Consider the following 22353-nt stretch of genomic DNA (forward strand, 5'->3'; position numbering starts at 1 on the left):
AGCTGTACTCCAGTGGAAAAGTAAGATGTGGGGGAGTGAATAACAGGAGAGTAGGAAAATTAGCACAGGAAAGTTGGTAAAGTATGCTTAGTGTTGCGCCAATTACAATTCTCCACTTGTGGTCCTTTTTTTCCTAAGAGCAAATAAGGCAGGTTTAGTTTAGACAGGTGAATGGCATCTGAAAGAAGGCTGCCAATCAAATGACTTACTAGAACTGAGAGGAGAAGTCTCAGTTAAGGATGAGAAAGGAGACCACACCTTCACTGAACAGCACTCACAATTCATGGCATTTCACGTATATTAACTCATTTGATCCTTACATTAGCCTTTCAAGAAGGACGGGATCAGAAGTAATTCCCTTTCATAGAAGGACAAATTAAGACTCAGAACAGTTAGGCTCCACACACGAAGTCACAAGGTAAGTAAGAAACACTGTAGGTAGGACTGTAGCACCCAAGTCTTTTTCTTTTTTTTTTTGCAACCAAGTCTTTTACACCTGTATACATTGATCATTTTATATATATACCTCCCACCTACCCAAAGAATTTGTCAGGTAATCAGAAAGCAATACTATATACTATAGTTTATCCATTAACTAGTATGGCTACACTTTTAAATTTTCAATAGCCACAAGATATGTATTAATAATAAAGGGGAAAAGAGTAACTCCACAGTGAAGAAAGCTGGCAGACACCACCTTATCCTGATGAGAGTTAACATCACCAGTAATAAGACACCTAGATCATTGCCTTCTGATATGACGCACTGAAAACACAGCATTTCTGTGGTATTCTTGGGGGGAGGGCTGAGGGGGGGCGGAATGTACCACCTTAATCTAATCACAGGGAAACACTGGTTAAATCCAAATTGAAAGACATTCTACAAAATAACTGACCAGGACTCTATAGAAGAATCAAAATTGTTACAAAACAAAGACTAAGAAACTCTTCTGGATTGAGGCAGATGATGGAAACACAGAGGCTAATACAATGTGTAATCCCAAAATAGATGCTAGACCAAGAAAAAGACATCTGTGGGACAGCTGGGAAAATCTGAAAAAGGTCTACAAACTAGTCAATGTTATTTCATGATGTTAATTTAACTTCCCAATGTTGATCAGTACCTGGAAAAGCTGGATGAAAGCTATATGCCAATTGTACTGTTTCTGCCTTTTTCTTCCTAAACTTGAAATTACTTCAAAATGAAAAGTTTAAAATGTTTAAATTTTAAACAATTTGATACTTGCTCTGAAAACAAACAGTGAATATTACAAATGAATGAACACCAATATAATACTAAGATTAAGCACTTATTGATTTTATTTTTTAAAAAATCCCCATTATATATAAATGCATCACATTTCAAATACGGTAAATTCCCAGACAAAGAATAATTGATTTTACTGTACTTGATTCTAAACTGCATAAAGGCAGTCTTATCCTCATGCAATTCTCTTTATTTAAACTATCAACATAACATGAAGTTAACAACATATTAATTTTCAGACATTTCCACTAAACTACAAGCAACGAAATGACCAAAAAATTATTTTCCTTATAAATAGAACAAATTCAATAAAATTTAATACTTCACAAATATTATGAGTTTCTTAAGGTACAGTTACAACTCTTAGATATCTCCCCTTTCTGGATGCAATTACAATATGTGAGCCCAAAGCTATATAAAAACCTAGCTTTATATGAAACGAGTGAGTCACTGATACCTAACAAGGCAATCAATGTGTGGTACCCAGACAACCTCTTTAAGAACTGTCGCTTATATGACTCATCCATGACAGGTACTTGAAAGTACTTACTGAATAAAGAGGTTCAATATCACCAGTCACTGAAGAAATGCAAATTAGACCACAACTAGATATCAGCACACAACTATTATTTCTAAAATTTTTAAAACTCTCAGTACCAAACGCTGATGAGGATCGGAGCAATAGGAACACGCATTCACTGCTGGTGGGAATGCAGAATGGAACCGAAGAACTTCTTACAAATCAGAATTCACATTTCAAAACATCTTTCTAATTCTTTCTAAACTTACTTGAAAGTGAAAGTGAAGTAGCCCAGCCGCGTGTGACTGCGACCCCATGGACTGTAGTCTGCCAGGTTCCTCCGTCCATGGGATTTTACAGGCAAGGATACTGGAGTGGGTTGCCATTTCCTTCTCCAGGGGATCTTCATGACCCAGTGATTGAACCTGGGTCTCCAGCACTGCAGGCAGACTCTGTACCGTCTGAGCCACCAGGGAAGCTCAACTTACAAATAACCTAGAATCATTTAACTATGTTTCCCCTCAAGTCTAAAATGGGAATAATGCAAGTGATTAATTATTATGATAGCATGCTGATATGAAGACACACATGATACAAAAGGATAAACCTTAGAAAAGTTTTCTAAGCAGAACAGATTATGTTTTTAAGCACCAGAGTTCAAGGTAATTTCCACACAATGTCACTTATCCAATGAACCAAGCCTTAATTTCTAGCTTCTAACTAACAGACATATGCGTAACTGACTTCTATTTCATTCCCTTTGAGAGAAAATCTGTTAAAAGTAGGCTCAGACACAAGGAGATAATAAGGCATTTTGTGGTGACACTTCAAAGGATTATGAGAAGCAAAGCATCATCAGGGGATATACACATTTCTTTTATTACATTTTCTGAACATGAGCAAGCAGTTATCTTACCAAATTTATGTGTAAACTTTAAGGTTACATGTAGTAACAGGCTGAATTGTGGATGGTGAAAACAGAGAAAGTAAAATTAAACCAACGAAAGGTTTAAATTGAAATATTCTTACTGAAAATCACTACAGTTTTATTTGCACAACTTATATAATCCGAAATGTTTAAATTATAAACCATGTTAAAGAAAATCTATTTCCAGACCTTAGCAATAGACAGTAGAACAGAATCTAAACAATAGCTTGTTGCTGTTTAGTCGCTGAGTCATGCTCAACTAGCTACTGGGTAGTTTAGTGTGCGGAAAATGTAGCACGTTGCAATCTGTAGACAGCCACTAGATGGCAGTGACTACAAATAAATCTATGCTTACTAAAGCAAATAAATGTGAAGCACTGGCCTACAGCCTTTACCTAAAGAAATGTATCAGGAAAGGAAGGTGACAATTTATATAATCTTACTCTTATAATATCAATGCAATATTTGTTTACAAAGATTTCTATTCTAATATAAAGCATAATTGTAGAAACTCAATTTAGTAAAAATGTAATAATAGGCAGATAATTTACATTAACACATTAAATGTAAACATCTACATTCATATCAATTAATATACCGCCACTAACCAAAAACAGAGCCAACCAAGTGCCTAGGTTACTGTGCATTTACAACACTGGTGTATCACTAAAATGTTTTCAAGACCTAAAAACTACAGATTGAGAAGAAGATAGCACGGTTAGTGAAATACAGAAACACAGAGATGATAACTAGGCTTGAGTCAAATAATTAGATGGTGTCAAATAACATGTTTTTATTTCTAAGAAACAGGTATTTATACTACAAGTAACTACAATAAATTTAAATTCTTCCTTTACCAATTAAGATTTCTTAAAAGACAACCATGAAAGGAATTAATGTTTATGCTACTCTTTTTGTAAAGAAAATATGTGGGAAGCCTGTTATTAATATATGAATTACCAGTTGAACTAAGATAAAAATTAAGGTTTACTAGACTAATAGTACAAAGAAGAACTATTTTGTAGTCAAAAGTATGATTTTCCTTTTCATCATACTAAACATGTGTGCATTAATCACTCAGTCGTGTTCAACTCTTTGCAATCCCATGGATTGTAGTCCACCAGGTTCCTCTGTCCATGAAATTCTCCAGGCAAGAATACTGGAGTGGGGTAGCCATTCCCTTCCAGGGGATCTTCCCAACCCAGGGATCGAACCCAGGTCGCCTGCACTGCAGGCAAATTCTTTACCGTTTGAGCCACCAGGGAAGTCCCGTACTTAACATATCTAACAACAAATTGTAACTAAAACCACAAGATATAAATACTGCATATACATTATCTGATTGCCAACCTGAATATAATTTAGTAAATCTGAAGAGGAAAATATAACTGCCTGCACATCCACCCACATACTTCTGATATTTCTATTCTTCAGTAGGTGAAATAAAAGAAAGAAAAGAAGCAAGAAACCATTTCAAAATGGAGGCAAAGGTAACTGAATTTTTAGACTCAGAAGTAGCTCAACTTGGGAAGTATGTATTTTCTATACTGTCTACTATTAAAGTTGAATGTGGTACTTTAGGTAAAACATTCCTCAGTTTTATTATCAAAATTAACTATACAGCTGAAATACATTAAGTCAGCATGCTATCAAAGAAGGTATGAAAGCTTGATCACTTAACTAGTTGAGGGCAGAAATTAACCCTATCATAATCTGATAAATTTACTTACTTGAATACTGGGTTTCTAAGAATTACTTTAGCAATTTAAACAGTTTGAGTGTCACATTATTATTTATTGAGTGTACTATGTGCCAATCCCTGAGTTAAGAATTGAAATATTGACGACTATAACGAAGTCTTCTTAAAGCATAATCTACTTTATAAAGTCCAATGCAGTAAGAATGTTGCAAAATGTTAAAATAACTATTACTCAGGTTTCTGGTCTTCTAGTGATTCACCATTCTCCAAAAATAGGACAAACTCATATTTCTGTGTCTCAAATCACATTGTCCCATTTGCCCAGACTACCTCCTGTTTAAAGACACTCAAGAAGTGGATGTTCTCTGCTCCAAAACCAGAATTTACCATTTCATTATACATGTTCCTATGGCCCCAAATAGACATGTAGAATTTCACATACAAAAATATATCTAGCTTTCAATATGCTTATATGTATCTCTATACAGTAAGCATCTAGCATAATAACTGCAATATAAAGTTACCTGGTAGGTGTTGAACAAATTCAAGGACTTCCATCATAACATATGATCAGTTAGTTCAATATCAAGGGCAATTTACATTTTAAACAATGTAAGACACACTGACAATATTTGTCTTCCTTCATTGTCCACATTACTTTAAATACACACACAGCTAACACCTGCAAGAAAAAGGTCTGGAAATGAAATATTACTTACTGAAAAATGCCAACATGAAAATTCCATCATTACCCACTCTGAGCTGGTCTGCGTCATTAAAGTCATCTCTTGGTGGACACTCTTCCTCTTGAATCTGTAAAAAATTCACTATTAGATTAGTTCACTAAGCTAATTACAACTTTATTACCTTAAGTGAAAAGATAAAAATTTAAATAAAGTCTAATGTCCTCAATGTAATGTATAAGCAAAATGAGATAATAAATACAACGTCTGGCACATAATAAGTACTCAAAAAATGTCAGTAATTATTAGTTTTCATGGGCACCCTTGAAAAAAGTAACTTTGAAAGAGAACAAAAAAAAGATAAAAATTGAGTAACACTGTATTAATGAAAATCACATCACAAAAGAAAGATGTGACACTGCTACCTTAGTGTCAAAATGAGAAAGGATTTTTCATAATCAACAGTGAACTCTGATACAAACTCCATGGCTGGCAATCTGGCAATATTTATCAAAAATTAAAATGCATACATCCTTTGACACAATAACTCCAGCTCTTGAAAATCACTTGTAAGAAAGGATGTGTTAAAGACAATTCACTGCAGCAATGTTAATAAAGGCAAAAAATTAGACACAATATAAATGCCTATCAGTAGTGAGCTACTGTCAGGAGACAATTATCTGTGAGTCTTTGGTGTTACTACATCTTCCAGGTAGAGGCACTGGGTGTCTATTATCTTTTCAAGGATGTTTATATACTGTACAGCTTTGACAGAGACAAACAGTATCTCCCTCCAGAGCAGGCCTCCCTGATAGCTCAGTTGGTAAATAATCTGCCTGCAATGCAGGAGACCCCAGTTCGATTCCAGAGCCTGGAAGATCCCCTGGAGAAGGGATAGGCTACCCACTCCAGTATTCTTGGGCTTCCCTGGTGGCTCTGCTGGTAAAGAATCCGCCTGCAATGCAGGAGACCTGGGTTCTATCCCCTGCGTTGGGAAGATCCCCTGGGGAAGGGAAAGGCTACCCACTCCAGTATTCTGGCCTGGAGAATTCCTGGACTATACAGTCCATGGGATCATAAAGAGTCAGACATGACTAAGTGACTTCCACCAGAGCAGAGAGATAGGTGTGCTTATTGACCATTAGAAAATATTGGGTTCCCCGAAACTCAGGGTTCCACACTGCAAGTAGAGGCAACGCTTGCCTTGTTTGAGCCGCCCTGTGGGACCTGAAGATCGGGAAACTGGCATGAGCAAATGATAATACTCTGACTACTACTACTGCTGCTGTGAATATTAAAGTTTCTGTCTGATGTCTTCTGTGAGCATCCACAAAACTGTGACAAGCTAATCAGGCAGTTTGCAAGTAGGGTAAAATCTCAGACCATTGATAATTCTGAGACCAATGAAATAAATTATTGTATACTGAAAGCAATGAAATTAAAACAGCAAATATTTAAAAATAAATGACAATTTCCAAAATATACTAAGTAAAAGTCATTTGCACAGTACAATGCTTTTGTGTACAAAAATTATACAAACACATTAATGTAGTTGCTTGCAAATGTTGAGAAATTTCTCTGAAAGTACATACAAGTCTGTTATCACTAATTGCCTCTAATATTCAACAAACATTGAATATTTTGGTTGACAGAACACCCATTCTACATAAGACTTCACTTCCTGGTACTTGGGATACATGAACGTATGTAAAACCAAGATGTCTGTCTTTCTGAAGCCTATATCCCAGTGAGGGGAACCAGACAATAAATAAAGATATAACAAATAAATTACTTATAAAATTATTTAAAGGTGTAAATGTTTTACAAAAAAAAAAAGGGAAAGGATGTTTAGAATGTTAAGTAAGGGTTACTGTCTTAAATATGGAGGTTGCACAGGCCTCATTAAGGCAACACTGAGCAAAGACTTAAAGGAGAGGTAAGGTACGGTGGCGATACAGATATCTCATAGAGGAGTGTTTCAGGCAGAGGGACAAGCTAGAGCCAAAGTCCTAAGATAGAAAATCAGACCTGGCATGTTACAGAAATAGCAAGGAAGCTGACAAGGTTAAACCACTGAAAGCAAACAGGAAGAAATGTCAGCGAGTCCACGAAAGGATCCTGAGTTTTACTGAGTGAACTAGGAGGTCTTACAGAATTTTTAACAAATAAGTGACATGACCTGATCTACAAATATATTATCTCCATGTTACATACACGCAATCTCTCCTGGGTGTTTTGTTTCAACTTTGTGTTGGTACAGACAGAGCTCAGAGAAGCTAAGTGCCCTGCCCAAGATCACATAATTAGCTAGGTCAAGGCAGGATCTGAACCCAGGATACCAATGTTCTTTCCATCCAAGCATGGCTGTCTCACTACATATACTGTTTTCCTGAAAGAAAAAGATTTTCAAAACCATACTGCTCATTATTTAGGCAAAAAGATCCCTTAAACTCTGCAATCATATATCCAAGGCAACCTTCTGATGGTCAGTGTAATCCCTAGCAATGATTAAATACGTATTAATAAATTTTTGTATCATTTTAAACTAATTCAAGAAATAAACACTAAAGCATAGTAGGAGCTCCAAAAAAAACACTGTAAATATAACGGCAAGCATATAAATATTTCATATTCTTCTGAAATACCAGTCCAGTCCAAGAGATTTTACCATAGGGACATCATTTTTACAAAGATAGGCGACATATACACAAAGATGTCCTTTACAACATTAACACTGGAAAACACACTCGTGAAAAGATTCTAACTGTTCATTAGAGAGGAATGGCCCCTATATTAGAGTATATTGATTCCATGGAATCTCACTCAACCATTAACGTAACAGAAAATACGTAAAATGCTTAAAAAAATAAAAGATGGTGGCTACATTATAATTTCAATTAAACATTGACTTAGAAGCCCTTTCAAGAAAAAATTTTAAACAAACAGCTGTCTTAAGACAACAATAGTATTTTTTCTAATTTCCCACACTGGCTATTTTAAAGAAAGCATTCATTAACTTAATCAACTGTTATTTATTAAACACCAAGGCTGTGCTAGGTAATAGCTAGGTATTAGAAATCATCTTGGGGATGTGCATAATTTATCAAGTGCTGGCTTTTGTGTCAAAATTGTACTCACATACAATTTTAAACAACGTACAAAAAAATGAATCCTATCCACTATGTGCTTATAAGACTAAGTAGCAAGCCATGTTTAAAAGTTTTATAAAGTGAGCTATGTGAAATTCAAATATTTTTCATCAATTCAGTTCAATCACTCAGCCGTGTCCAACTCTTTGCAACCCCATGAACACACAACAGGCCTCCCTGTCCATCACCAACTCCTGGAGTCCACCCAAACCCATGTCCATTGAGTCAGTGATGCCATCAAACCATCTCATCCTCTGTCGTCCCCTTCTCCTCCTGCCCCCAATCCCTCCCAGCATCAGGATATTTTCCAGTGAGTCAGCTCTTCACATCAGGTGGCCAAAGTATTGGAGTTTCAGCTTCAACATCAGTCCTACCAATGAACACCCAGGGCTGATCTCCTTTAGAGTGGATTGGTAGGATTTCCTTGCAGTCCAAGGGACTCTCAAGAGTCTTCTCCAACACCACAGTTCAAAACCATCAATTCTTCGGCGCTCAGCTTTCTTTATAGTCCAACTCCCACATCCATACATGACCACTGGAAAAACCATAGCCTTGACTAGATGGTCCTTTGTTGACAAACTAATGTCTCTGCTTTTTAAAATGCTGTCTAGGTTGGTCATAACTTTCCTTCCAAGGAGTAAGCGTCTTTTAATTTCATGGCTGCAGTCACCATCTGCAGTGATTTTGGAGCCCAGAAAAATAAAGTCAGTCACTGTTTCCACTGTTTCCCCATCTATTTGCCATGAAGTGATAGGACCGGATGCCATGATCTTAGTTTCCTGAATGTTGAGCTTTAAGTCAACTTTTTCACTCTCTTTCACTTTCATCAAGAGGCTCTTTAGTTCTATTTTTCATAGAAACATTAAAAATGGGTAATGCATTTCAGTAAATCTACTGAGTCATCATATAATCATACCTGCAACCCTACACAATAAAATTAAGAAACAGTAGAAAACAGTATTGTTTCCAAGTGTCCTGACTACCTACATTCCCCCAAAGAAACTGGGTTTAAGAAATAAACTTTCAGTTAATCCAGTTGAGATTTATTTACAACTGAAGTAGTCAAGTGCTAATCAGACCAGTTGTTTATCCGAATCAGGCGTAGAAACTCATATTTCATGATAATCTGCAGAAAGAGGGTGCTGGAGCAGGGGGACAGAAACAAAGTTGAAAGATTTTTTACAAGGGTCAAAGTTAGTTTCTTTGTACAACTCTGTTTCTACTTTCCATAAAATGTTCCACAATCTTCACAAGCTAGAGTTAAAATGGTCTCAGAAACAAGTAAAAACAGAAAACTTCTCTTTATGGGCATATTCCAATTCAGGCAGAGAATCACATTACTTTCTAAAACAAGACACTGGAAATGACGACAGTGAGGGGTTCTAACAGTAACACTTCAGTTTTCTCTCCAAAAGGTAAAATCACTTCTATCTCAAGACACAGAGAATAAGACTTAATGATTCCTACTTTCTCTTTAGTTTTGATCCAACAGAGTGGAAGTTAGGGCAACAGAGGACGTAAGGTCCTTAACATCCTTTACTGGAGCGGGTACCCATTCCTTTCTCTAGGGGTCTTTCCAACCGAGAGATCGAACCTAGGTCTGCTGCACTACAGGCAGATTCTTTACCATCTGAGCCACCAGGAAAGTCCTAAAGACCTTTACCATTTCCCAAGTCCCCAGGGAGACATTCCCTGAAAAAAGGAGCCACTGTCCCATGTCACCAAGAGAGTGTGTGCATGTATATACAAACACGTACATAAACACACATGCACTGATAAAAACTCCACACCTTACAGATCTGTCCTCCTGCTCTATAATTCTCTCCTCCCAACATCAAAAATCCTTACTGACTGAGCTATATTTATGCCACGGTGTTAACAGAAACTTACTTAACTCTCAGACGGAAAATGCATCAATAATAAATTTGTGGTTTACTATCTTTACTTATGTGCCCGAAACTACTTATGATGATGTTTAACTCTGTGTGTGCTGGAGGATGGGAGTGGGAGAAGGCGTGGAGATGGTTGCGGCTGATGAAAGAAACCCGACCACTCACCCACCAGACAGTCTATACTCGTTCGGCGCTGGCCTGCTGGTGGCAGCGTGAGAATGCTCCACATACAAACACGCTCCTCCCCACCTTGGCCCCTCACCTCACTCGAGCTTTCCTCCATGACACGGCATTTTGTGTTCTTTTCCTGAACAAAATGGGGATGAATCCAAGATTTGAAATGATACCTCTAAAGTCTAAGGCAAGAAAAAAAGGTAACAAACTCTAGTCCTGCTTGCAGCCATGGTAAAATGTAATTAATTCCCCACTTTTTACATGACTAAAGAATAATAGCATACATACATCTCATTCCCTATTATCGAGATAGCCACTCCTTTACCAGAACAGGAAACAACATATGCATCTATCACTGACTCGCTTACTAAGACAGGGAAGATGGGGGAGAAAGGGTGGTGGAATCTTTGACCATCATTCCCAAATTTTGGGGTGGCATGTGTTCAAAGGACAGAAAAAAAAAGTGAATTGACAAACATAAGTTTGTAGGCCTGGTAAATTCTTTGTGTTTTAACCTCAGTTCAGTTCAGTTCAGGTCAATCGCTAAGTTGTGTCCAATTCTTTTCGACCCCATGGACTGCAGCAAACCAGGCTTCCCTGGTCCATCACCAACTACTGGAGTTTACTCAAACTCATGTCCACTGAGTCTGTGATGTCATCCAACCATCTCATCCTCTATCGTCCCCTTCTCCTCCTGCCTTCAATCTTTCCCAGCATCAGGGTCTTTTTTCAAATGAGCAAGTTCTTCACATCAGGTGGCCAAAGTACTGGAGTTTCAGCTTCAGCATCAGTCCTTCCAATGAATATTCAGGACTGATTTCCTTTAGGATTGACTCGTTGGATCTCCTTGCAGTCCAAGGGATTCTCAAGTGTCTTCTCTAGCACCACAGTTCGAAAGCATCAATTCTTTGGTACTCAGCTTTCTTTATGGTCCAACTCTCACATCCGTAAATGACTACTGGAAAAACCATAGCTTTGACTAGACAGACTTTTGTCAGCAAAGTGAAGTCTCTGTTCTTTAATATGCTGTCTAGGTTTATCATAGCTTTTCTTCCAAAGAGCAACTGTCTTTTAATTTCATGGCTGCAGTCACCATCTGCAGTGATTTTGGAGCCCAAAAAAATAAAGTGTCTCACTGTTTCCATTGTTTCTCCATCTATTTGCCATGAAGTGATGGGACCAGATGCCATGATCTTAGTTTTCTGAATGTTGAGTTTTAAGCCTTTTTCACTCTCCTCTTTCACTTTAATCAAGAGGCTCTTTACTTTTTCTTCATCTTCTGCCATAAGGGTGGTGTCATCTGCATATCTGAGGTTATTGATATTTCTCCCAGTAATCTTGATTCCAGCTTGTGCTTCATCCAGCCCAGCATTTCTCATGATGTACTCTGCATGTAAGTTAAATAAGCAGGGTGACAACATACAGCCTTAACGTACTCCTTTCCTGATTTGGAACCAGTCTGTTGTTCCATGTCCAGTTCTAACTGTTGCTTCTTGACCTGCATACACATTTTTCAGGAGGCAGGTAAAGTGATCTGTTATTCCCATCGTTTGAAGAATTATCCACACTCTGTTGTGATCCACACACTCAAAGGCTTTGGCATTGTCAATAAAGCAGATGTTTTTTCTGGAACTCTCTTGTTTTTCTGATGATCCAACGGATGTTGGCAATTTCATCTCTGATTCCTCCGCCTTTTCTAAATCCAGTTTTAACATCTGCAAGTTCACAGTTCATGTACTCTTAAAGCCTGGCTTGGAGAATTTTGAGCATTACTTTGCTAGCATGTGAGATGAGTGCAATTGTGCAGTAGTTTGAACATTCTTTGGCATTGCCTTTCTTTGGGATTGGAATGAAAACTGACCTTTTCCAGTCCTGTGACCACTGCTGAGTTCTCCAAATTTGCTGGCATATTGAGCACAGCACTTTCACAGCATCATATTTTAGGATTTGAAATAGCTCAACCGGAATTCCATCACCTCCACTAGCTTTGTTCATAGTGATGCTTCCTAAGGCCCACTTGAATTCGTATTTCAGGATGTCTGGCTCTAGGTAAGTTATCACACCATCGTGGTTATCTGGGTCATGAAGATCTTTTTTGCATAGTTCTTCTGTGTATTCTTGCCACCTCTTCTTAATATCTTCTGCTTCTGTTAGGTCCATACCATTTTTGTCCTTTATTGAGCCCATCTTTGCATGAAATGTCCCCTTGGTATCTCTAATTTTCTTGAAGAGATCTCTGGTCTTTCCCTTTCTATTGTTTTCCTCTATTTCTTTTGTTTGTTTCTTTTTCTTTTTTTTTTTAATTGGAGGCTAATTATTTTACAAATTATATTGGTTGGTTTTGCCATACATTGACATGAATCCGCCCCGGGTTTACATGAGTTCCCCTTCCTGAATCCCCCTCCTACCACCTCTCCTCCCCTTATCCTCCCTCTGGGTCATCCCCGTGCACCAGGCCCGATAGTCCTGTATCATGCGTCAACCTGGACTGGTGATTCGTTTCACATATGATAATATACATGTTTCAATGCTATTCTCCCAAATCATCCCACCCTCATCCTCTCCCACAGAGTCCAAAAGACTGTTCTATACACCTGTGTCTCTTTTGCTGTCTCGTACACAGGGTTATCATTACCATCTTTCTAAATTCCATATGTTTTCCTCTATTTCTTTGCACTGACCACAGAGGAAGGCTTTCTTATCTCTCCTTGCTATTATTTGGAACGCTGCATTCAAATGGGTATATCTTTCCTTTTCTCCTTTGTCTTTAGCATCTCTTCTTTTCTCAGCTATTTATAAGGCCTCCTTAGACAACCACTTATAAGTCCTCCTTGGACAACCATTTGTAAGGCCTCCTCAGACACCAAAAAGAGATACCCCATGTCAAAGGGCAAAGGAGAAGCCCCAGAAAGACAGTAGGAAAGGCAAAATCATGTTTAGAATCAAACCCCATACCTGCCAGAGATGCTCAGAGAGCTCAAACAAAACCTTATGCTCACCAGAAGACCCCACAGAGACTGAGCCAGACCTGCCTTTGAGTGTTTTAGTATCTCCTGCAGAGGTATGGGTCAGCAGTGGCCTGCTGCAGGGGCAGGGGCTCTGGGTGTAGCAGACCTGGGTATGGCTAAGCCCTGTTGGAGGAGGTTGCCATTAACCCCACCATAGAGCTGCCAGAACTTACATAGGACTGGGGAAGCAGACTCTTAGAGGGCACAAACACCAGGACCCAGGAGAAAGGAGCAGTAAGCCCACAAGAGATCAACCCAGACTTGCCTGTGAGTGTTTTAACCTACTGTGAGCTCACTCATAGAGTCACTGGACTGGCTGTGCTAATGTATAAAAAATGAATAGAAAATAATGATTTATAATTATAGTTATGGACCACAGAATCTAAACTACATAAGAAAGGAAGTAAAGACACCTAAAAGACACTTCATTAACCGTGAAGAGGTCAACAGGGTGGGGGTAACTTGAATGAGGAAGTCAGAGGGATGGCAGGGGGACGGGTGGGAAGGATGAGTCTTAGTGCAGGAGATGCCTGAAATCAAGTTCAGAAAATGATACATTATTGGTAAAAAGAACACCTGCTGCTGTTGCCGCTAAGTCACTTCAGTCGTGTCCGACTCTGTGCGACCCCATAGACGGCAGCCCACCAGGCTCCTCCATCCCTGCGATTCTCCAGGCAAGAACACTGGAGTGGATTGCCATTTCCTTCTCCAATGCATGAGAGTGAAAAGTGAAAGTGAAGTCGCTCAGTCGTGTCTGACTCTTCACGACCCCATGGACTGCAGCCCACCAGGCTCCTCCGTCCATGGGATTTTCCAGGCAAGAGTACTGGAGTGGGGTGCCATTAACACCTAGATGACCACAATCTGAGACAGGGTGCAGGAAAAGACCAACAGAAACAAATGAGGGGGGTCAAGGAATGCAGAAGGTGTATTTCACTCAGACAGTGCCAAAACACGATGACACAAACGAGCAGCAGTACAGAAAATACTAAAAAAAAAAAAAAAATGCATGCAGAGAGAACTATCTTGAATATTCATCTCAAAAGGAAAGGATAACACGGTCTTACTCTTTGAGATGCTTCTGCTGCTGCAGCTGCCATCGCAGCAGCTTTGGCCTTCTCAGCTTCATCGTACGTGGGAAGAGAGGTAGCAACACTGTAAGGAGGCGGCACAGGATAAAACTCACCGTAAACTTCCGTATCTGAAGGAAAGGGTTTAAAGAAAGACAACCATTAAGACAGACTAATGACATTTTTATAGCCATAACACAATTTAACAAGGTACAGGATGCCCCTGAGGATGACCACTGTTATTTGTAGTCCTACGTGATAAGCTGTATAACATATAAATTGTTACCACATCATATTCTCAGAGTCCTGTATTCATTGAGAAAGGACTGATAAATATCTTCCAGGGACTGATACACAAAACAAGAGCATCAAGAACGAGACTCTGAAAATGTGTGCAACACAAACGAGGTAAGAAACTCACCATATGTGACCATGCTCTGTGTGCCCACTTGCTGTGCTCACAGAATTTATCTGCCCATAATCTCACAGTCAAAAAAAGTAAAAACAGCAGGAATAATAGTTAAAAACAACAACACTGAAACAGCACTAGCCACCTCCTAAACCACTTCTAAAAACATTAACCTCAGCAACTCTGAGGCTCAGAAAAGTTAGATGATTTGCCCAGGATCACACAATCAAGAAGTGGCAGAACCCAGAAATTCCGGGATTCCAAAGACTTTGTTCTGCTAATATATGACGTTAATTTTTCTACATGGGTCAATTTTAGCAACTCCTAAGCAAACTCAGTATTTCTCTTTGCTAAAAGATTGATGCTTTTTAACTCTTTTTCACTCTTTTCCCTTCTCCCATTTTCCCAGCATCAATCTAGCTCTTTAGGTTTTCTTTTTTTGGAAGAGTTTCTCCCTACCCAGTTTTTAAGCTATTTTTGAAATATGAACTCCAGAAGTATATTACAATAAACTTTTTTTCTTTTAAAGCTGCAACATTTATTGCCAACTTTTGTCTAGGTAAAATCATACACATAGGTCAATCAGTCAACTAAGATGTGCTAGAATACTGACATAAATAACATGCAGACTCTCAAAGTAGTGTACACCACAATGTTTTACACTACTTCTGTGATTTCCCCTATTATAATGACAGCATTTTCACATTTTCTATTTTGTTTATTTGTTTACCTATCTTTATCAGACTTTCTTGCATTTTCAACATGAAAACACATTACACTCCAGCAAAATTTTTCCTATTGTGTTTTAATGTCTATAGGTTTTAAAAATAAGTATTTTTAAAGCTTTCAATAAGAGCTAAGGGTCTGAAGTTAGGCAATTTTTAACTTAATAACAGGAAGTGGTGAGCAGCAGCATAATACTGAATGTTATCCAACAAAAGGCACAAGAGTCACAAATTCTTAGAAAAGACTTATTATTAGGATGTAAAAAACACTGCAAAATCAAGTAAATAGATTTCTTTAGTTCTGAAGACTAAAGTAGAAGCAAAACTTCAGTAAAAACAATGATTATGAAGTTTAAGGCAACAACTTTTAAAACTGAAACAATAGTGGCTTCCCTGGTGGTCTAGTGGTTAAGAATCCACCTTGCACTGCAGAGGACACAAGTTCAATCCCTGGTCCAGAAAGATCCGACATGCCTCGGGCCAACTAAGCCTGTGTACCTCAGCTACTGAAGCCCAAGCACCCTAGAGCCTGATCTCTACAAGAGGCGACACGACAATGAGAAGCCCACTCACCACACTGAAGAGTAGCCCCTGTTCACTGCAACTAGAGAAAAACCCCATGCAGCAACAAAGATTCAGCACAGTCAAAAATAAGATAAATAAATATTTATTTTAAAACCTGGAACACTGGCATATATTATCCATGGTAATGAGATCCTTTACCTTAAAACTAGATATATAACATTGTAAAGCAATTATTCTCCAATTTAAAAATATATATATGTAAGTTTTCAAAAAGTTTTAACATCCAAGATAGAAAAAAATAACCTCTGCCAATAACAGGTAAAAGTTGCGAAGAAGCATCTTTAATTTTCACTTGTCAATTTTACTTCCTTTTCTTCTCCCCTTTAAGGCAGAGGTTGGTTCTCAACCACAGAATGTTAAGTCTGGGGAGTTCCAATCCTAGCCCTCCTTGTTGGAAGTTGTGTAACTTCAAGCACATCACTTAAGTCCTATGAAGTTCTCCTCTCTCATCTATGAAGCTGACCCAGCGACGCTATTACTTGCTATTTTATGGGATAAAATAGAACAGTATTCAAGAGGACTCTGTAAAAAGTTAAGCATTATATACAAATGTCACCTTTTATAACTGATGTTGCTCAGATCTATAAAAACAGTCATAAAGTGACCTATTGAAGAACATAATCTCCCAGAAAACAGGCACTGTCCATATCTAAAATATAACATTGACCAAAAACCTAAAGAAAAATAGTATAATAGCTTTCATTTAGCAGAGACCCAAAATTCTACAATTTCTCAGTTCTTACTCTCAATTAGTCAGGGATGGCCTTTGAGCACAGGTGAAAAAATTTAAAAGACTAGGAATCACAAAGGAGATGGTGAGAATAACTGAACATCTAGGTACCAGGCTTCACTTGTTTCACAGTTGAAATTCGCCTAACCTTTAAAAATATCATGCTACATTATCAAAACTACTATACATCATAGAAAAATGAGAAGCTTCTCAATTCATTTTATGTTGCTTTCATAAAATTTTGCTTTCAACTTTGCTTTCCAAAAGTTTGCTTTTTTCAAACCAAAAAGACAGTACATAAAGTTACAGATCACATGAAAAATGCTGCAAAAACACTAAAGTATTAATGCAGGAAACACTGGACCACGACGACAGAAAGTCCAAGCATATAGGGATGGATTAGCTTCAAGAAGAAATATGTTAATAAAATATTTCATGACAACAAAAACTGAAGGAGAAAAACCACATGATTTTATAATAAGATACCAAAAAGCTGACTCCCCGGTTTCTGGCTTGCTGGAGCCATTTACTGAAACAGGGAAGACTGTCAAAGGAGCAGGCCTGGTGGCAGAGGAAGAGGCTGTATACAGCTGTGGTGGTTTTAAACCACAGTCTACTCTTTGAAACACTTCCCATGAAGAGGCAGAGACTAATTCTTCAATAATCCTGAAGACAGACTAAACTGACTCACTTCTAACAACCTGCACTGTGACTTTTGAGGCAATGTAACCCGTTCCATCTGGCTTTCTCTCAGAACGCTTGTTCTTAGAAGCCAGTCTGCATTCAGAGAGGAGCCCAAGCCACAAGACGAGGCCACCAATAGCTGTTCTGGCCGACAGCCTCAGCTGAGGCCCCAGTTGAAGCCTGCTCAACCAGTAAATGTGTGAATAAGGAAGCCTGCAATTGCCTCCATCGGACAACAATCACAGGAGACTCTAGCAGAGAACTTCATCATGGAGACAAGTTCATCCTCCAAATTCTGAGAATTGATAATAATGATTGTTATTTTACTCCATCAGGTTTGAGGTAGTCTGTTAAACAAATAGTAGCTACAACAGAAGGACATTCAGCAAAGGGACTTTCACTCTTAGCATCTTCCATCACAGAATGATTAACTTAGCATTACTGGGAAAATATAAATTGTGGCCAGAGAAACAGATGAGGGTGTTCTTGAGAATGACCTGAAAGGATGAGATGAACAGCAGCAAGCGGGAATCACTGCCTTGTATTCAAGAAACATTACCATGTGCAGGGGGAACATTATGTACACCCTTCACCTCCATTCACATACGCTAAGCACATTCCCACTCACGTTCATCATGAATAACACCTGGTTTTACGACTATACAAGTAAACACACACATGTATGGGTATGTTAATACACGCATGTCCGTAGGCATTATATGTGTGCATGAATCTATAGGTATGTATATTTCTTCCAAAAGTTATATAGGTTAGTCCACTGGAAATGGAATCTAGCAAGCATAAGAAAGCCTGACAAGCTACATTTTAAAATTAATTTTTAAAACAGTGAGACACATAAGGCACAGAGGAAATTATTTTATAAACTACTTTTAGAAAAATCTGTTTTAAAAAATCATAAAACTGGAGAAGCCCATTAACAGACTTGATAATTATACAAAACCATACTGGTAAAAAAAAAAAAAAAAACTGAGTTACTAAAAACATTACTAGTGGTTCCATACTAAGAGCAACAGTACCTGAAGTTGCAGGTACTTCCACGGTAATGCTACTGTAAGGGGGCGGGGAAGAGTCCGCCTCATGTCCAGACGCTGAAGGAGCAGCCTGCACGGTGTGTGGGGCTGGGTTTGAAGCAGACGGCTGCTCTACAGCAGATGACTCTGAATTATCCTCTTCATTGTGAAGCTGAGAGAACAAAGGAAAGCGAAAACATTAATGTGAAGCACTTTTTTTTTTGTGAAAGATTTCAGGCAAAGAATCGTTTTTCTTTTTTTTTAGCCAAAACAAGCTAAAATAGCATTTAAAAAGATGAATAAAATTTTTGAGGGACATAGTCATTAAGTTTAGAATTTTTATAATTTATAATAAGAATAGAGGTCAATTTTTAGGAGTTTATAGGAAAAAAGGTAATGATAACAAAACAGATTCAAGTTCGCTCAATACTGCAATACATACTGTCTACCACGTATTAATCACTGTGTACAGCAAAGAAAAGTAAAACTCCTAATACAACGACACCATATCTATTGTACTAGTATCTTATGTAAAATGAATTAATGAAACAGAATAACAATTTATAAATATTCTAAAAATGTGGAATACTCTGAGGTTTTCCTACGTACCAAAAGAATTGCTTATAAAGCAAAATAAGTCACTGTGCATATAAAACTTTTAAAAATGTTCTTCATTACAACCAATTTATTGAAAGTTCAATAAACACTAGACAATATACTGAGATCTTTATGGTTTAACTCATTTAATCCTCACAACGAACAAGAGACTGTTAGACTATTATCCCCGTTTGACAGGCTAAAAGAAGAAAGAGAAAAAAAAACAAACCAACCAAAACAACTCTCAACCCTGGACATGCAGACTTAAGAGTAATTTGCCAAACATCACAATAGGTAGGAAGGCTAAGCCATGAATCAAATCCAAGCAATGGTGGCTGCGCACCTCCTACTTCATAGTTAAAAAAAAAAGAAAAGCTTGTCAAGAGAACAAATCTGCATGCTGTGATATAATGCATTTTTAATTTTAGAACATGAAAATTATTACTCCACTTTCTATAAGCTTCACTAAACTTACTTTCTCTGTACCTTAGTGACTCCACATGTAAATTCTAAATGAAACCAAAATCCTCACAGAACTGTAAAATAATATTTGAAAATCATCTAGCATAGTGCCAAACACGCAAAAGGCATTTAGCAAATACTAGTTCTACCCTTCTTCTCTTTTATTTAATATACTTTATTTTATAAACTGAAAAACAGAAATTATGCAGTGCTTCAGTCTAATAAGTAGTCACTAAAGAATTTTTTTAAATATGTAAAGTAAAACAGGAGATCAATTTACTTCACTGCTGTTTGGATGTGTCTTGCGGTAAGAGATTACACTAGCAAGACACTTTTGTAAGTTCGTAATTTTTAACAAAACAAATCAACCTAAAATCATCTTAAGAAGACAACTTATTCATAACACTGGAAAAACGCTGCCTGTCATTCCAGCAAACAATGAAGGTTGCCCACCTTCAAGCTACCAACCAACACCGCCAACCACATTCACTGTACCCTGAGAGGAACTCAGGATGGTGAAAGAGAGGATACAGGCCCTAGGTAGTTAAGAAGCACACGTGAAGAATAATTTCAATAAGCCCAGACTTTAACATCTTCTGCACAAAGGGGCTCCCAGGTGGTACAGTGGTAAAGAATCCACCTGCCAATGCAGGAGACACAGGAGGGACTGGTTTGATCCCTGGGTTGGGAAGATCCCCTAGAGGAGGAAATAGCAACCCACTCCAGTATTCTTGCCTGGAAAATCTCATGGACAGAAGAGCCTGGCGGGTTACAATCCATGCAATCACAAAGAATCGGCCATAAATGAGCAAATAAGCACATGTGTACACATAGAAAAGAACTAAAATAATTAACTTCAGACGTCTGTTTTTTGTGATTAACAGTATTCTTCTCATGTTCTACTACTTCCCTGGCCTTCCCCCAGAAAAAAACTCCTACGAATCCTGGCTTTTCCCTAACCTCTTCAGAACGGTTCCTCAGACCTACCTGAGAGGTTGTCTCCTGGGCTATAGTCCTCAGTAAGGTCCCCAAATAAAACATAACTTGCAATTTTTAGGTTATGTGTTTTTCTTCAGTCGACAGCATCAAAATTTATATAACAAAATTCACTCACAGAAAGTGAATTCAAATAAGCACCAAGTCAACTATGTACGAGCTTTTCCATTTATTTACTTGCAGAGCTTTTCTAAGTAGGCACTAAATGAGCAACCTCTTGACTAGCAACTCTAGGGTCATAAAGCATATTCTATGTTTCCCATTACAAGGCACTCAGGAGAGCTCCCAATGGATTCCGTCCCCTTTGACCACATTTTTAAGAGCAAAAATGTCAGATGAACAAGTCAAACAAAGTACAGATATATACTTAGAAATAGCCTATATGAGTATACTTAGTATATGTAGAAATTAGTGTTACTAAACAAATAATAGTGAAGGTGTCCAAAAAAACAAAAAGGAAAACCATTTTTCCATATCTACTATTAATACTGCAAATGGAGATAAACTATACTAAAAAGAAAACCCTACATGACAAACAGTTCTGCCCTAATTCCTCACAGGAAACACCCCTACCACATTGAATATGCTCCCCAGAATGACCAACTCTCTTCTTCAACCTATCAAAACATAGTCACGTAATTACAATAAAAAGAGTTACTACAGACATTTTTACATATGATCTCAGAAATAAAGTTTTGGAACTTGTACAACACACCAATTAATTTCAATCGCCCTACTAACACCTCCAGTTTCATTCTTACAAGTGAACTGTTGCTCTGTTTCAACAGTAAAACCCAATAATTCAGTCAACAGTTTCTGTCCGCTGTGGCACAGAACTTCCAACACACTTTAAATGTAACACTGTAATTTTTTATATATCTTTGGTGTCTCTACAGATTAACCTACAATGTGATAAAACAAACTTTTTTAAAGGCAGGACAAGAAAAATTTTAGCATAAACATTTTTCTGCTGTTTTGAGTCACCATCCCTTCCCTTTTAGTGTGCATTATGCATTCACTATTGACTAGACCAGATCTCCTTAGAAGACACAGGGATGTCTGCTCACCCCCAAAAACGCAATTTGCATCTGGGGCCAGCAAGATAACTCCTCAGGAGATAACATTGCTTTCTCAGTCCTGTAAGGAGTCACAGTGACCCCACTACTTACCTTGTGGGACTATGTAAAGTGTCAACATGTTGTTTAGTCACTAAGTCATTCCCGACTCTTTCAAGATCCCATGGACTGTTGCCTGCCAGGCTCCTCTGTCCATGCGATTTTCCAGACAAGAATACCAGAGTGGGCTGCCATTTCTTCCTCCTCCAGGGGACTTTCCCAACCCAGTTACTTTGATGTATAACTTTTTGTCTCAAAAACTTACACATTTGTGCTTTTACTTTTAACAGCAATCAGAACTTTCTGAAAGACTGTCTCCTGAGTTACAATCCTCAGATTGGCTCCAAGAAGAATCTCTACTTCTTTCTCAGATGGACTACTGTTTAATTTTTTTGACACCTGACTGCCTTTCCTCTAAATTCACACAAGGGTTCAAATTAAGTAATACGTTTATCAAATTAGACAATGCCATTTGTAGAAATTTTTCCCTAATCATGCTGTTATGCTGTTCAATGGTTCTATTTTACATTCTGTATCAACCTCCTAAACAGCAGAAAAAGAAGGGAAGAGTGGAATGGGACCCACATATATACAGTAAAGAACCAGGCTCTGTGTCACATCCATACATCA

General features: G+C 38.0%; 1 protein-coding gene across 1 annotated transcript in view; it reads right to left on the reverse strand.

The window, feature by feature from the left end:
* The window catches only part of NDFIP2 (Nedd4 family interacting protein 2), a 73505-nt gene that overhangs the window by 16075 nt on the left and 35077 nt on the right, over window positions 1-22353 (reverse strand). Inside the window, exons 2-4 of the mRNA XM_055426544.2 lie at window positions 18560-18725; window positions 14387-14520; window positions 5133-5226 (exon numbers count right to left, since the gene is read on the reverse strand). Of these exons, the coding sequence (XP_055282519.1) occupies window positions 5133-5226; window positions 14387-14520; window positions 18560-18725 (394 nt within the window). The remainder of the gene's footprint in view (window positions 1-5132; window positions 5227-14386; window positions 14521-18559; window positions 18726-22353) is intronic.

This window comes from Moschus berezovskii, chromosome 13 (assembly GCF_049115385.1).
Source record: "Moschus berezovskii isolate FMDL1 chromosome 13, NW_MosBer_1.0, whole genome shotgun sequence".
Classification (NCBI taxonomy): domain Eukaryota; kingdom Metazoa; phylum Chordata; class Mammalia; order Artiodactyla; family Moschidae; genus Moschus; species Moschus berezovskii.